Source organism: Falco punctatus, assembly GCF_963210335.1.
Source record: "Falco punctatus genome assembly, chromosome: Z".
Lineage (NCBI taxonomy): Eukaryota > Metazoa > Chordata > Aves > Falconiformes > Falconidae > Falco > Falco punctatus.
Window position 1 is genome coordinate 30,542,649 of NC_137586.1, and position 14,531 is coordinate 30,557,179.

General features: G+C 42.4%; 1 protein-coding gene across 1 annotated transcript in view; it reads right to left on the reverse strand.

The window, feature by feature from the left end:
* The window catches only part of GLIS3 (GLIS family zinc finger 3), a 174,763-nt gene extending 160,445 nt beyond the window's left edge, over positions 1-14,318 (reverse strand). Inside the window, exon 1 of the mRNA XM_080370950.1 lies at positions 7,294-14,318. Within this exon, the coding sequence (XP_080227076.1) occupies positions 7,294-7,828 (535 nt within the window). The 5' untranslated portion in view covers positions 7,829-14,318. The remainder of the gene's footprint in view (positions 1-7,293) is intronic.
* Positions 14,319-14,531: the final 213 nt, after the last annotated feature.

The window sequence follows — 14,531 nt, forward strand, 5'->3', positions numbered from 1 at the left end:
AACATAACTAAAACGCAAAAGAAGAGAATCTTATTGGTGCAGATATTTCCCACTTTTATTCACAGGGGAATAACAGAATCATAGAATCACAGCTTATCTCAAGGCCCCTAAGTATCAATGAGTTCAACTCCCTGCTCCTTGCATGACTATTCCAGGTATTCATAACCATGTGAGAACTCTAAAAGTAAATGAAAGACAGGTTTTGCACTTTGTGTACAGAATAGATGTCTGAAGAGCAGATTCTCTTGTCATTGTTTTCCATGGGTAAGGAGTAGGAAAGAGCAGCTGCAACAAAGCAAGCGGTTGGTATGCTTCCTGCTCACCATCACCGAACAGGTCTGCAGCAGTGGGGACCAAACGAAGGAACACATTACCATGGTAAAGATCATATTATAGCACTCTAGAAAAGGCAATATAGTTCCAGAAGAACACAATGGTAACATGCAAAAAAAACCCAACCCACCTGCAAAATTCAGTATTTGCTCACATCTATGCTTAGCTGTGCCCCAGACTGCTTTCTGGCCCTCTGCTCCTCCACGTAAACTCCCCAACAAGCTGTTCTTTCTCTGTAGGTGCTCACACAGCCCTGAAACTAATTTTGTGTTTGACAGCAATAAATTTCACTTCAGGTGGAGATCTCAAAGCACTATACAAACGTAAAAATAACTTATCCAAAGCTTGCCAATAAATAGAAGCACAACAAATTTAAATGATTAACACATATTCACACCAAAATACTCAAATCTCACTTCACTTAGAGGGAGAGGTGGCCTCAATGCTGTTTGCAGGAATTTTCAGGTACTGAGCTTCCAGAACTTTCGTTTTTCAGCTGGATTTTTATATCCCAAATTTCCCCTATAAAAAGGCAACTGAAACATACATCTCTGTATGAAAACGGATTTTGTTAGCGCCACCTCCTGGTCCTAAAACAAAACTGAAAAATCACACGTTAAGCTGAAGATTCAACGTGAGGTGAAAATGTAACAGTTTGGCCTGTTTTGGGTTGCTTTTTTAAGATGGTTTGACTGGAGGCATCTGCAGATTGAAGGATACAAAATTAATTATCCATTTTTAGGATGACATACGTGCAGATGCATAAGCATCCTTTAATCAGTGACAATAGAGAGAAAAAACAGAAATGCTACATTCCTGGAAGAGTCACTTCCCCCCTCTTCCCCCTCCCCCCCCCCCCCCCCGGCCCGGAAGGTGCATCTGCCTTGATTTTATCCTTTGGGAATTTTTCTGGGGAGGGCATTCAAAGGTATACTGATAACTCCATCTGAGGCTGCCCATGGGGTCGTGTCGCCTCCCCCATCCAGCCTGCCCATGCTTGCTTTGCGGTCTTGCAGCTGGATGCTCTCTGGATGCTATTGACAACAGCCAGCTGTCATCACGGTGAAAACAGATGTCAAAAAATCTTTGATAAATATCTTGATAAATACACCCAATCATCTTCAACTGGTTTGCCACACTCCAAAAGACTAATATTTGGTCTAAGAAAATCATAAAATATGAGCTTTAGTTAAAACTTCCCCTTCACTATACTGCATTTTGGATAGCTGTAATTAATTTTAAAGCTCACTGTCCAGGCCCACAAAGCAGAGGATAAAGGTATAAGGCTGGGTATGAGAGAAGTTAAATTACACTCTTAACACAGAATGGGTAAGTGTTGGCAATATGCCTAATACTCTTGAGGGATTTTACAGTTCCTGCGTAAAGTAGATCCTTTTTGGCATTAAGCCTAACACTCTTCAGGGAATTTTTATAAGTTGCCTGGGGCCTTTATAACACATAGTCCAATGTATGCTTTGGTATCACCAGAAATTTTTATTTTCTTAAAAATTCTGTTCCTCAACAAAATTCTGAATGCTTAAGATAAAGACTCCTAAAAGTGCAGAGCCGAAGTCAATGTATATCATTGCTTTCCCTCATTTGTGTTCAAGAGTTGCCTGAACATCCTCTACATTCAGAATTGAACCATGCCTGAAACGTTACAGTGAAAAAAAAACCTTTAACCTGACATAAGCACTCTAAAGGAATGTCTTGCAACAGGAATCTGTGCACCATCTCTTACATAAAAATGAAGTAAACCTCTTGTACATTGTACGTGCATTCTGTGAGAGGCATACCAAGAAACACAGTGAACCTTCTTAAACCTGACCCGGATTGCTGGTCATCCAGCCCCTAAAACTAACTAGAATTAAGCTTGGGGAGCCTCGTGTTCTCAGCTATGGCCTTTTGAAAAGTCCTAGACCAGACAGAGGAATCAACCAAGACTCATCCCTACTGTCTTCTGACAACTTCCAGAGCTGCAAGTAATGATTTCCTTGCCTTGATGGCTTCTGTGTTGTTTTTCAAGCATATCAAGGCCACTAAAGCATATGCAATGCTGGAAAATGTATCACGTTGGATGAAAACTAAGATCATTACCACTTAATCACGTTGCTATACCTCAACACTGTTAATAACTGGGCTTTAAAACTGCTGACAATTGATTATAGAAAACAACTGAAAAAGAAACTAAATCTTCGAGTCAAGCTTTCTGCCTAAGGAACTGGACAGAATACTGATGAACATCTTTTTTCATGCTGCGCCAACTACCACATTAAAACAGTACTAGAGAGCAAAATAAGTATGTTGAAAAGATTTCAAGTGTGGCTCAAGCTGCTTACTGATTAACACTTCTGCATGTAACACTCCTCACAGACCTGTGCAGTTATTGTTCAAAAGTGTAGTAAGGCTCTTTTGGCAACCGGAGACAAATGATCCTCCCTGACCAAGTTCACAGTTCTCACACAGCTTAGCACTGTTGGAGCTGCTTCTTCTTCCAGAGTCTCTGGGGAAAAAAATAAAAATAAAAATCCCAATCCCAAGATTTAATGCCTGTCAACTATTTCCAGGATAAGGGAGAGCCTTAATGATCTCAAAACAGGAAACATTCTCATCTTACACGTGAACATTAGCTAACTGACTGGTATTACTAGAAAACATTTTCAATCACATTTGCAATAAAATAGGAAATAAAATACGCAATGACTTTTCATTTCAGAGAACACCGCTGCAGGGAACCACAGAAATGGAAAATGACAGCTGTCTTTTCAATGGCCCTGGAAAGGAGATAAAAGGGGTCTGTGCCTATCTGCACAAGTTTCTGCATTTATTACTAACAAGTGTCCAGATTTGCTTCTTCAAGTCCCAGCTGAAGTATTTTCATTTCAGCTCTTCACAACTGCAACACAGTCACATACGCACAAGTCGACCACACTGGTTTTAGCAGAGCAGCCAGGGTGGAACAAAAGTCTAGACCGGTCTCCAAGGCTTAAACTCCCCATGTGTGCAGTGGCATCTGCTGCCAGGGAGGATGGGGGATGCCAGGACATGGCTACAGCTCTCACAACTGAGAGCTGCTCCCAACTTCTAGAAAGTCTTGCCAGTCACACCAGCTCAAACCACAATGACAGTAAGGAAGACCAGAAGCCAGGCTGACAGGCTGCCTCTCCATATCCATGATGGAGCTCTCTGCCACTCCACCCAGGTTATGAGTACAGTGGCTGGAGGTGCAGCAGCTGCACCACCTACCTCCACCAACACCTCAGCACGAAATTTTGGTTGCTGTGGAAATTCTCCATCAGCCAAATCCAAGCTGCTTTAAGACTACAATATACTGTCTTACAGAAAAGCCACTCTTAAACTTTGAATGAACTGCCGTAAGCATGCTAAGTATGATCACAGTGATTCAGACACAACGATACAAGTCCACCAGCAGGACCCTCCCCTCAGCAGTGCTAACAAATAATACCGAGGGAAAAATACACCTTCAGAATCACCACCTTCTGCAGCTACCTACAGGAGCAGGGATATGTTTAATATCTCTTGATGGACTTCAGAAACACATCTTCATTCACTAAGAGAGTAAGAAACATAGTTGTTGAACATATTGGTCCTTTCAGAAAAAGTGTTGTTTTCAGAAAGGTCTGGCATTTTTATTACTACATGGGAGATGACAACACTCAGGATATGCCTGAACATAGTCCAGCTCACACTCACAAGTCCATTGTCTGCACAGAGGAGTAAGTCAAGCAGTCAGAACAGTGACTAGGTTTTCTAGAAAACACAATACTATTCAGATGTGTATAAAGTGCAGATCTGCTGGTAATAAAACCTTGAATACATAACTTTTGGATATCACCACATTAGATCATAGTTCTAATTCAAACTATTTGAATAAAAATTACCTCCTTAACTTAATACTCAGTAGAAATATGGATTTTTTAAATTGTATTATTGTTCATTACATAACTCCTGTCAAAAGATTTGCATTGCTGAGAGAAGCTGAAAACCAGTACTGCCCTTGTGTCTTATGCCTGCCTTTACTGTTCTCACCCTCTTCCCCTTTCTGCTCATTCCTGCCTGATGTCTCTCTAGCCCACTTCCACCTCAGCAGATACTGTCAGTAAGATCTCTCTCTAGGCCCAAGTAAATCTAAAAGATGTGAAGCCAATTATTCACAAAATCAAGTACACATATCAAACAAAAAGAAAGACTGTAGATTTCCAATGCCAAATATATGCACTGTTATGCCTGCATTTTGCACTTGACTTCTAGATGAAAATATCTAATATGGGTACATAGAAGTGGACACTCCTAGAAAAAAAAAAAAAAACACAACAACAACAAACAGAAAACAAAACCCATTGCACTAGCACATTTTTCTGTACTGACAAAAATCTATCATGATCCTGTTTTATGTTTCATATGCACAACATAGTACTAGAAAGCATATTATACCATCAGTACCACACAGGAGGTAAAGTAACTGAAGTCAGAGATGTTCAACAGTACCCGTTCTGACTTGCTTTTTTTTCCTCCATACAGTAACACAGCACAATGTGCTTCAGGTTCACATCATGCACAAAAGCGTAAGTTTCTCTTAGTGTGACATATGCAGCATCCTTTCTAAAAAGCATCTCCTTTCAAAGTTTTGTAACATTATATAAGATGCAGAGAATTTTCATGCAAAGTGAAGACTGCATGTTGTGGTTACTGTAGATTATTACTGTTCTCTTTTTATGCATTCAGCACCACCTTCTGTCAAAAAAAAAAACCCAACACCCCTGTATAAAAAGGCGGCACACAATTGGATTGCTCAAAACTATTCTGTTCTTTCCTCCATCCCAAACTGAAGCTCCTGGGTTTTTCTTTAAACTGTTTTAGCCATTATTGAAAGAATGCTGGGAAGCTATTCCAAAACCACCACCAAGTCATTTACTTGTGTATCTTGCTGTTTTTACTATCCCATGTGTTTTAAAGTAAAAAAACACAAAACAACAAAAACAACTTTGAATAGTGAAAACCTCTATAACTGGTATTGAGACAACTGCAAAAGGAGAACTGTTGTCTTCTTGAAATTTAGGTTTAATTAAAATAACTACCTACCAAAATACGTTTCCCTCCATGTACCCACCACTAGAAAAGGACAAAATATGCAAGATCTACACAAGCATAAACTACATAAATAGCTTTATAAGGTTTACAGTCTTATTTGTATATGAGCCATGAATTATGCAGCATAGCAAGGTTCAAAGTTTTAGCAAATTATCTGGGCATGACCAAGTGAATGAGTCTTAGCTCTTCTATAGCGAGTACATTCCCAGTATGCCTGATCTTCAACCCTGTGAGTGGTCCTGCTAATAATAAGAGCTCAAAGTATGAGGAAGATACCCCAGTCCACAGAAACACAGAATCTGAAGTCCATCACATCAGAAGTCCACAGTATGTTGTCTAACCAGCACTGTTTATACATAAGCTTTCCTAATACCAGCCCTTCAGCAGAATTGTCTACTCACTGTCCCACAAAACAGCAGACCTAATCAGGCCAAGAAGGAAAGACGGAAATGACAGAAGCTAGGAACAGGGCAGTCAGGCACAGCAGATCAAAATCCCCAAACGAAAGACATTAAACTAGGTGATGCTCTCTTCACCCTGTGATGCTGCTCTGCAACACATACTGCAGGTAGATTAGCTATTATGTTGGGCTATTCCCAGCATGGATTCCCCGGTTTTAGGCATGTAATTTTGAAGATGGCAAGAACTGGGCTCTACCTGTAGTGAAAGAGATAGAAAAGTTCCTGCAAAGCTCATCACTTGAGGAGTCCACATCTCTTTGCTGCAACAGAAGCTTAAAGCTATATACTGCGAATACCACCACCACCAAAGCCAGCACCAGATGGGTGATCTCAGAGGTCACCTAATGAATATGCATATACATTACCACTGGTCTGACTGAGCAGAGCACTAAAACATGCAGTTAACTTTCAACTTGTTCTGAAATGATACTGGTTTGAAGCCTGCAAGCCTTGCAGAAGGGGGATGAGCTTCCCAAGTTTTCAAAGGGAAGCAGTGAAGGAAAACAGAAAACAGAGAGGACCACCTTGGAATAAAATCAGAAATCTGTCTCATTTTCAGCACTTTCAGTTGGATATCAGCCCAAGCTTTTCTTGGTATTTTAAACCATTTAATTCTTTTCTATGGATTAAATTCTTATTTCTATGTACATTCAGTTCCTAAAGTATGATACCAAAACTCCTCCTAAAGAGTATCCCCATCTCTAGCATGACCAGAATCAAGTAGTACTGAAAACTTAAAAGTTCTGGTTTGACTTCAAAGACCCAAGAGCGGACATCTCATCTGATGCACAAGCACTTACTCACAGAGGACTAACCTTCACATTTTGTGAGGGCTATGCATCATTACTTTCTACAGCATAAACAGTGGTTCCAAAAAATGGATTCCAAATCTATGATAGGGGCATGCTCCAAAGTGCTTTACAGCTTGTCCAGCCTAAGCACTCTAAAAAAAGCATGACTACATTGCTGCTTTTGTCAGTAAGCAGCTGTTAGTCACCAGTGGAAAGCTGTGTTCATGCATTCAAGAAGGAGTATTTCTGATAGCACTCACAAAATTCTGGTGCCACAGAACATAAAATGACTATCTGGATTTGTTGAGTCAAGAGGTTAGGTTAGCAAAGCAAAATCGAACTACACTATTTGTAAAGAATCTAAGGACAACTCAGGGATTCTGAGCAAGTGCAGTGTAGTACAAAGCCCCTGCAAATAATCAAACGATTAATTACTTTTGTGGAAAACAGCAAAACATTTTGTTTCAGTATCTCTTCCTTTGTAGTAAAAGAGTAGTAAAGAGACTGGATTCTGTCCACTAAAACCAACACCATCTCGGTATGTGATACTGGAGAAGAAATGCTATTACTAATAGCAATAGAAAAAGGAGTCTTACCTTCACCAGTGCATGGGGAGAAAGTATTTCCAAATTCTTGCTGTTTTGGTTTTAAAGACCATGAGGCTGACATTCCTGGGGGCTGTGGGACTTGTAATAAAGGCTTTCCATTTGTAACCACTTGTTTCCTGGGACTTAGAGCAGGGAGGTGAATAGTACTGTCAGTGACGCTGCTCTGGTGAGCTACCCATCCTCCAAGGGGCATCTTTAAGTATAGGCTGGCAGACAAGTTTCCAATAGCTGGGCCTGGGGTGTTGCTATTTGAAGATGGGCAGGGTGTTCCTGCATGAACTCTGCTACATGGGGTCTGCTGTCCACTGATCATCCTAGGTCCATGAGGAACACCTGTTGTCCGATGGCTCATACTGCAAGACCTCCCATTCATTTTTAAGAAGTTAATGTAATCAAAGTGTGTTTTTACAGACCCACAGCTATGACTGATATCAATCCAAAGTCTGTAAGTAATCCAGTGTATTATGCCTGTTATAAAAAAATACATAAATAAAAATAATTTATATTGTAGTAGATTATGCATGAAAAAGGACTGCACATGACTGTTAACTTTGTGACATTACTGGTTACAAGAAACAAAGTACAAGCGCTGTATGGTCTGTCAGGGAGAAAGAGGAAAGCCAAGCAATGACTTAGAGCTCTTACACAGAGAAAACCTGCCTCTTCAAAAGCTGAAGTTTGCAATAAGGTCAGCTGCCTTCACATTAGCTAAACCAGCCATGAAATTAAGTGAATGCTGACCAAGTGCAAGAAGGCAGCTCGGAGTGAAAAGAGCCTCTGGTAAGGAGTCAGGATGACCCTGGGAGTCATCAGGGTGAACAGAGCTATCGCCCCTTTTCCTACCATTTCCTCATTCTATTTATTAAAATGGTGTGAAAAGCACACACAGTAGGCCAGCACTATGCAGACACAGACAAAACAGGGAAGATATACCAGTTCATATTTTAAAGCATGTGCATACAACAAAATGAAGAGGGAGCAAAACCATAGAAATGCCTCTATGGCCCTTCAAACTCTGTGGCACTTCACAGTAGAAAGTATTGCAAGAAAGCACAGCACAGAAGTATTCATAAACATAACTGCAATCACTTCAAACGTGGATGCTTATTGTAAGCCTATAGATCTGCCACAATTTAAATGTAATCACACAGTAGCAAATCTTCAAGGACACCTTTCAAATTATACCAATAATTTTTGAACTCTGACTTTTTGTGACTTATGTTTTCCTGTAATTTAAATCTTAGAAGACAAGACTGGTAAGCGTTTGAGAGATCATCTCAACCACAACCTAGCCAAAGGCAGAAACAACTAGATCTAAACATATCCTGACATAAAAAAGATTTGTAGGCAAAAGCTGCACTTGTCAGTGTAAATCACTGGGCTAAGATATCACGCAGATGGGGTAATTTCAGCTCTAACTCAGATGAACAGCACATGCCCAACTTTCATCACTAGGTTTGTATGTTTAATATTAAGCACATGTTTAAGTAGTTTGTTCAGTCACAGACTCAGTGCCTAATTAACTTGTTCAGACAAACAAAATAAGTTGACAGAAATAAAACTGAAGTACGGTTTCAATTATGTTTTTTGTTCATGTATATACATTAAGGTTTTAATTAAGTATTATGATCTTGCTGAAGCAAAACACAGAACCACAGCTTTTACCTTCAGCACACAAGATTTTCAGCACTGAAGCCAGTAAGATTATAATCAGTACATTCATGATTGAATTTCATGTGAAACCTTTATACTTAACCCCTCCCGTACTATGATTCTACAATGTCTCAATTTTCTACATCTGTGAACTGTCAAAAAAAAACCAGACAAAAACATCCCTGTTTATTTTGCAAAACTGCATTCGTAGCACACTTCCAGATTAAAGTCACCCAACTGCCTGTATAGACACGTATGCATAGATATCCACACACACCCTCCAGTTAAAAATTACTAATAATGAAAGGCCTAAGCATATTATCTTCAAAGGCAAGAGCAAAATCCCTACTGACATTAATAAGACAGATATGCCCTAACCATACTTAAATGGTCATAAAAGGTTTTTTCTACATACTATTTTTCATTGTTACATTTTTGTTACAGGAATAAAAATTGTAAAGCACACCAATTAAAAGCAGTATTATTTATTTTCATGCCTGGCTGAAGCATAAATCACCCTCTGCAATTCAACCAAGGACAGGGAGAGCTGAATGTTCTTAAATTCTCAAGAGTTTGTTTTAAAAGCAGAATGTACCTTGACCTAACACAGGTGACTAGATCCTTAGAAAAGGGCATGCAATCAAAGGCAGTTGTTTTGCTGGCCAGCCTATACACCATGTCACTATAAATTGGCTACAAATAAAAATCATTATTGCCTGTAATTCTTGTCCACAATTTTAACTACTTTAGAAAAGTACTAATATAATCAAGAAAAATTACACATGACAAATGCATTAGCTTTACTCAACAAAAGCACCTTTAGCTTGATCAACAGAAGAGTATTTCTACGTAGCTTACACAGACCTACCAGCCCTATAAAATCCAGGTCAATATACAACTTGTGTTGTTAGTAGGTTGGTGTGCTTTTCTATTCTCTTCCAGTAATATTATATCTTACAGTAAGTAACAGTGTTCTCAGCTATCGTCTCAATTTTATCATTAGCTGATGCTGGGTTTATTTTACACTTGAAGGCAGGCCTCTGGATCTGTAATTTCTTTCCTCATGCTAGTAAACTGTATTTTCAAATAGAATGACCTGGAAGTCCAAAAAACAACCTTTTTTATGAAAGCAGAAACAATTTTTCTACAACTTCTTCCTGTAGTCTCCTTCCTGACTCTATCATGAAAATGTGTAACGCTAACATGCAAATCAGTGCTTCCTTTCTCCAAAATATCAAAGCACCTTGGAGAGCGTAACTTTTCCCATTTTTAAAAAATTATCGTTATGTGGTATTTTCAATATTACTTACTTGTTCATGAGCAGCCTTTCATTAATTAGATTTGTTTAGTGTCAACTTCCATCATGATGTCAGGGGTTGTCAAGCATTGGAACAGACTGCCCAGGGAAGTGGTTGAGTCACCGTCCCTGGAGATACTTGAAAGACATGTGAATGCAGCACTTAGGGACATGGTTTAGTGGTGGATTTGGCAGTGCTAGGTTAACAGTTGGGCCTGATGATCTTTTTCAACCTAGATGATTCTATGGTTCTATGACCTTCTCATATCAGAGTGGCCAAACTGATTCAAACCAAAACAACAGATTACCTAGAGGTGCATTAAAGTATATATATAACCACTAAGTGCCAACTGGACATGTATTATATTCTAAAAGTCTACCTGACTTTTGCATCAGTACATAAATAGCTCCCAATTATAGCTACCTGTAATAGTAAAAAGACATGATAAACTTCTAACCAAAGTGATCTTGGAAACTGTAGGAATACAGCAATAAATACAACAGCTTATTTAGAAATAAGCTTAGAAATCCTGAACAGGATTGAAGCTTAATGTGCTATGTTAAAACACAAAAATAACACAGAAAAGGATACTACCCTGAGACTGAATGGCTGTGCTGACAAATTACTTTGTTCTGCCAAAGGAACACAAGCACTTGCCACCTTTTTATAAAATATTTCTGTCCATCAGTGAGATACTGTAGTGACCTTTTCATGCTCCCATGGATGTTAAAGGAAATAAAATTACATCCACTGCTTCTAAAGTCTCTTTTTTGTAAGCTAACATTACTCAAAGCTCTATGAATCTGCATTTATCAACAACAGCATGACAACATGATTACTTAAAATCCATAACAATGATTCATAAATTCACTTGCAGAAAGTCATGTAGTAAAACTAAAATTCAAGGGTCTGAAGCCCTGGAAAAATCCAAACATTAATCCTTCAGAAAGCAAAACAAAAGAGGAATTCACAAATCTGTGCCTGCAGCACAATATGCCATATACTTTACTTTTATGGTCCAGATTTGAAAAGTAATCAGAGTTGGTTTACCACTTCACCCACTGAATTAAGTAGTAAGATACATTTCAACTTCAATAAAACCTGAATTACTCCACTGCAGAGATCAGTTTAAGGAATTGTAATAAATCCAGCACAGGAGAGGCTTTCACAAAAGTAGTTATCAGACACTGGCACTTTGCACATAGGGTAGCAAGCAGTATCCCAAGCCAAAGGAGACAACTGAAAGACAATGAACCGAACAGTCCCTCCTTTCTATTCTTCCACTGGAGACACTTCACCTCTACAACAACTACCATACACCACAGAAAGCCAACATGAACCATAACACCCTCTCTTGGGACTTGTGTGCTCGAGGCTATGAGTGCCTTCCCTCATCACCATGGCCAGGGACAGCCAAGCCTCAATCCATGTTCCCCTCCATGATCTCCTTGGCACAAGTCCAGGAAAGCATTTACCTCCTACCAGGGCTGAGCTATCACAAGGCCACCCAAAGCAGCTATCTCCCCTTTAAGCTCTGCTCTTCCCAGCCAGTCCTTCCCTCCTTTTGTGGCCATGGTATTTGGAGCATCACCTGTCAGTGGCACCACGGTGAAATACTCAGAACTGTCACTCTCTCCGCTATCACACCCCTGATGAGTCAATCTGAGTGGACACAAGGACTTCCATAGAGAGGGAGAAAAGACAGCCAGCAAGAGCTACAGGGATGCCTCACCTCAACCTCACTGACCACTCACTGTCTACACAAATGGGGCGCTGGAGGCTCAGGAGGTTTTTGTGTCTCACAACTGCTTGTGACAAGGACACACCCTAACACAGGTGTAAGCCACCTACTCAACAACTCAGTTTCTAAAAAGCACACACATACATATAGGAAGTGCTGGTATTACAGCTTTTTTACAGTTATCTGGCTATAGCTCACAGACCAAAGCATGCTAATAAATTTTTCTTTGGAAAGGAAAATGACACAAAGATTTAACTAGGAAAAAAAATTGATAGCCGAGAGCTCGAAGCTAGGCTTGGAGCAATATGCACATTAAGGATCACTGCTGCAATAAAGGAAGACAATGTGCCTTCAAACCAAAACTACAAAATAAGCTTTCCACTCACTTTATAGAGAATCTCTTCCCCACCCTCCATCACAGCCAGCATCTCAGAAGTCATGCACTAGTGAGAATAATAAATTCCTTGCATTAGCATCCACTGCTTTAGTCATTTGTATCCATTTCTTGACAATAGTACTCTTGGACTACCACAGGGGGCTTAATTCCAAACTGCAGTACTCTGAAAATATCACATTTTTCTTAGGCCCAGGTGGCCAGCCAAGGAAAACTAGACAAGGGTCACACAATCTGAGAGTTTCTAGTTCTCAAACACCAGCAGAATGCCTTGTTAACACAACATCAACAAGCAAGGCAAATGAAAGCTAAAGGAGGTCCTCTACAGCACTGTGAGATAATCAGTCCCCAAACATGACTGAGTTTCTCAGAGCTAGCGTAATAAGTATACTAATTACTTATTACTTGCATCACTATAATTCCTAGGAAGATTAGTCACAGAAAGGAATGCCTTTGTGTGAGGGACTGTACAAACACAGGGCAGAGCATAATCACTGATACTGCTGCAACTGCTATAAAAAGAGCAGCTGTTATCAGTGGACAGGATGATGTATATCCTAGTACAGTTGGGACCAAGCATTTTTACCATTCTGCCAGAAAAACCTCAGGTTTTTATTATGGTAATTAAGATCTCCTAGGCTTTTTCTGTATCAGGACTGTAAGTGTCAGAGCTGTGCTACTGCAAGCAATTGCTGTAACAGAACAGCATGAGCTTTCCAGGAGCAATGTTACTGTCGTTAGACCTAGCTACAAAGTTCAGACAAGCTGCTTGAAAAACCCAGTACCAACCTGGCTGCACAGAGGAACAGTCAGAGGCATGCTTTCTGTTATGCTGTCACCAGTAACAAAAAGCTCCTGCAAACCTTGCCTTGTGCACCTTTTACTCACACTGTTGTCCTGCTAGCTTTGCTTGTAATGACTTTGGTCTTTCCAGGAGCACAGCCACAATTGCTAATGTTGCAGCATCAGCAACAGGGAGAGCTTCAGTGCATGCAGAACACGGGAACCCCCCAACATCGTCCCCAAGAGAGGTGGGGGCAATGCAGAGGCAGAGGGCCAGCACGGGCACCTGCCCTGTCCTGGTGCCCTCGCTGTGACTGCTGCTTGTGGGCAGTGTGGGCACCCACCACACTGCAGGGCTGGCAGCCTGGGAGATACCCACCGCCACCCTTCATCACACCATGGCTTGTGCCACAGACCTCGCAGCTGAAGCACCAGCAGCTTCCACCAGGACCAAAGGCTAACAGGGGTCTCAGGAGCGGTGGGCACCGCTGAAAGCCATGAACTTCAAGACTATTACGTTTAAGAGACTGGAGTTACCAGCAAAACACACAGGCCCATGGATGGGGCAGAGCTGTCACCTCCCTGGACACAAGTCCGGGTTTTGTGCCCGCGGGGACACTGCCTGGATGATGACAGCAAGCCCCGGGCAAGACGCTGCTCGGCACGGGGGCCATGGGCCTGTGTGGGGCAGCCCCACCGGCCGCTCTGGCAGGCACCCCCGGCCGGCCCCGGGCCCGCCGCCCGCGCTGCCCGCTGCCCTCCCGCTGCCCCCCGCGCTCCCGCCGCCGGAGGGGCGGCCGGCGGCAGAGGCTCGCCGCTCGGCAGCCTCGTCCTGCGGGTACCTATCTCCGCATATTCATCAGCGGGATGACAGATCTCCCGGGCGGGTGTCTGCCCCGTCCTCCCAGCCAGCGCTGCGTCCTCATCTCCGCGTCGGGCGCGTCGGCGAGGTGAGTAACTGCGAAGCGACTTCGCCGCAGGACGGTTTGTTTTGCTCTTGCTTCGCCTCCCTCCCCTCCCGCTCCGCGCGGAGGCCGGGACCCGCCGACTCACCCTCTCCCCGCCCGGGCCGGCGGCGGGGGGCGCGGTGCAGCGGCGCGGCGGCGGGGCCCAGCCACCCCTCGCACGCCCGGACGGCCGGAACGGGCTGCGCGGCACTCACCTCCGCCTCCCCCGCCGCCGCCCCCGGGCCGGGGCTGCACCGCCGGCCGCGAGCAGCTCCGCGCAGAGCCCTGCCGGGCCGCGCCGGGCCGGCCCGTGCCCCGCGGCTGTCATGTGCCCGCCGGCCCCGCCGTTAACCCTTGCCGCGGCCGGCCGCGGTGGCCCGCAGCGGTCGCAGCTGCGCTGGGCTCCCCTC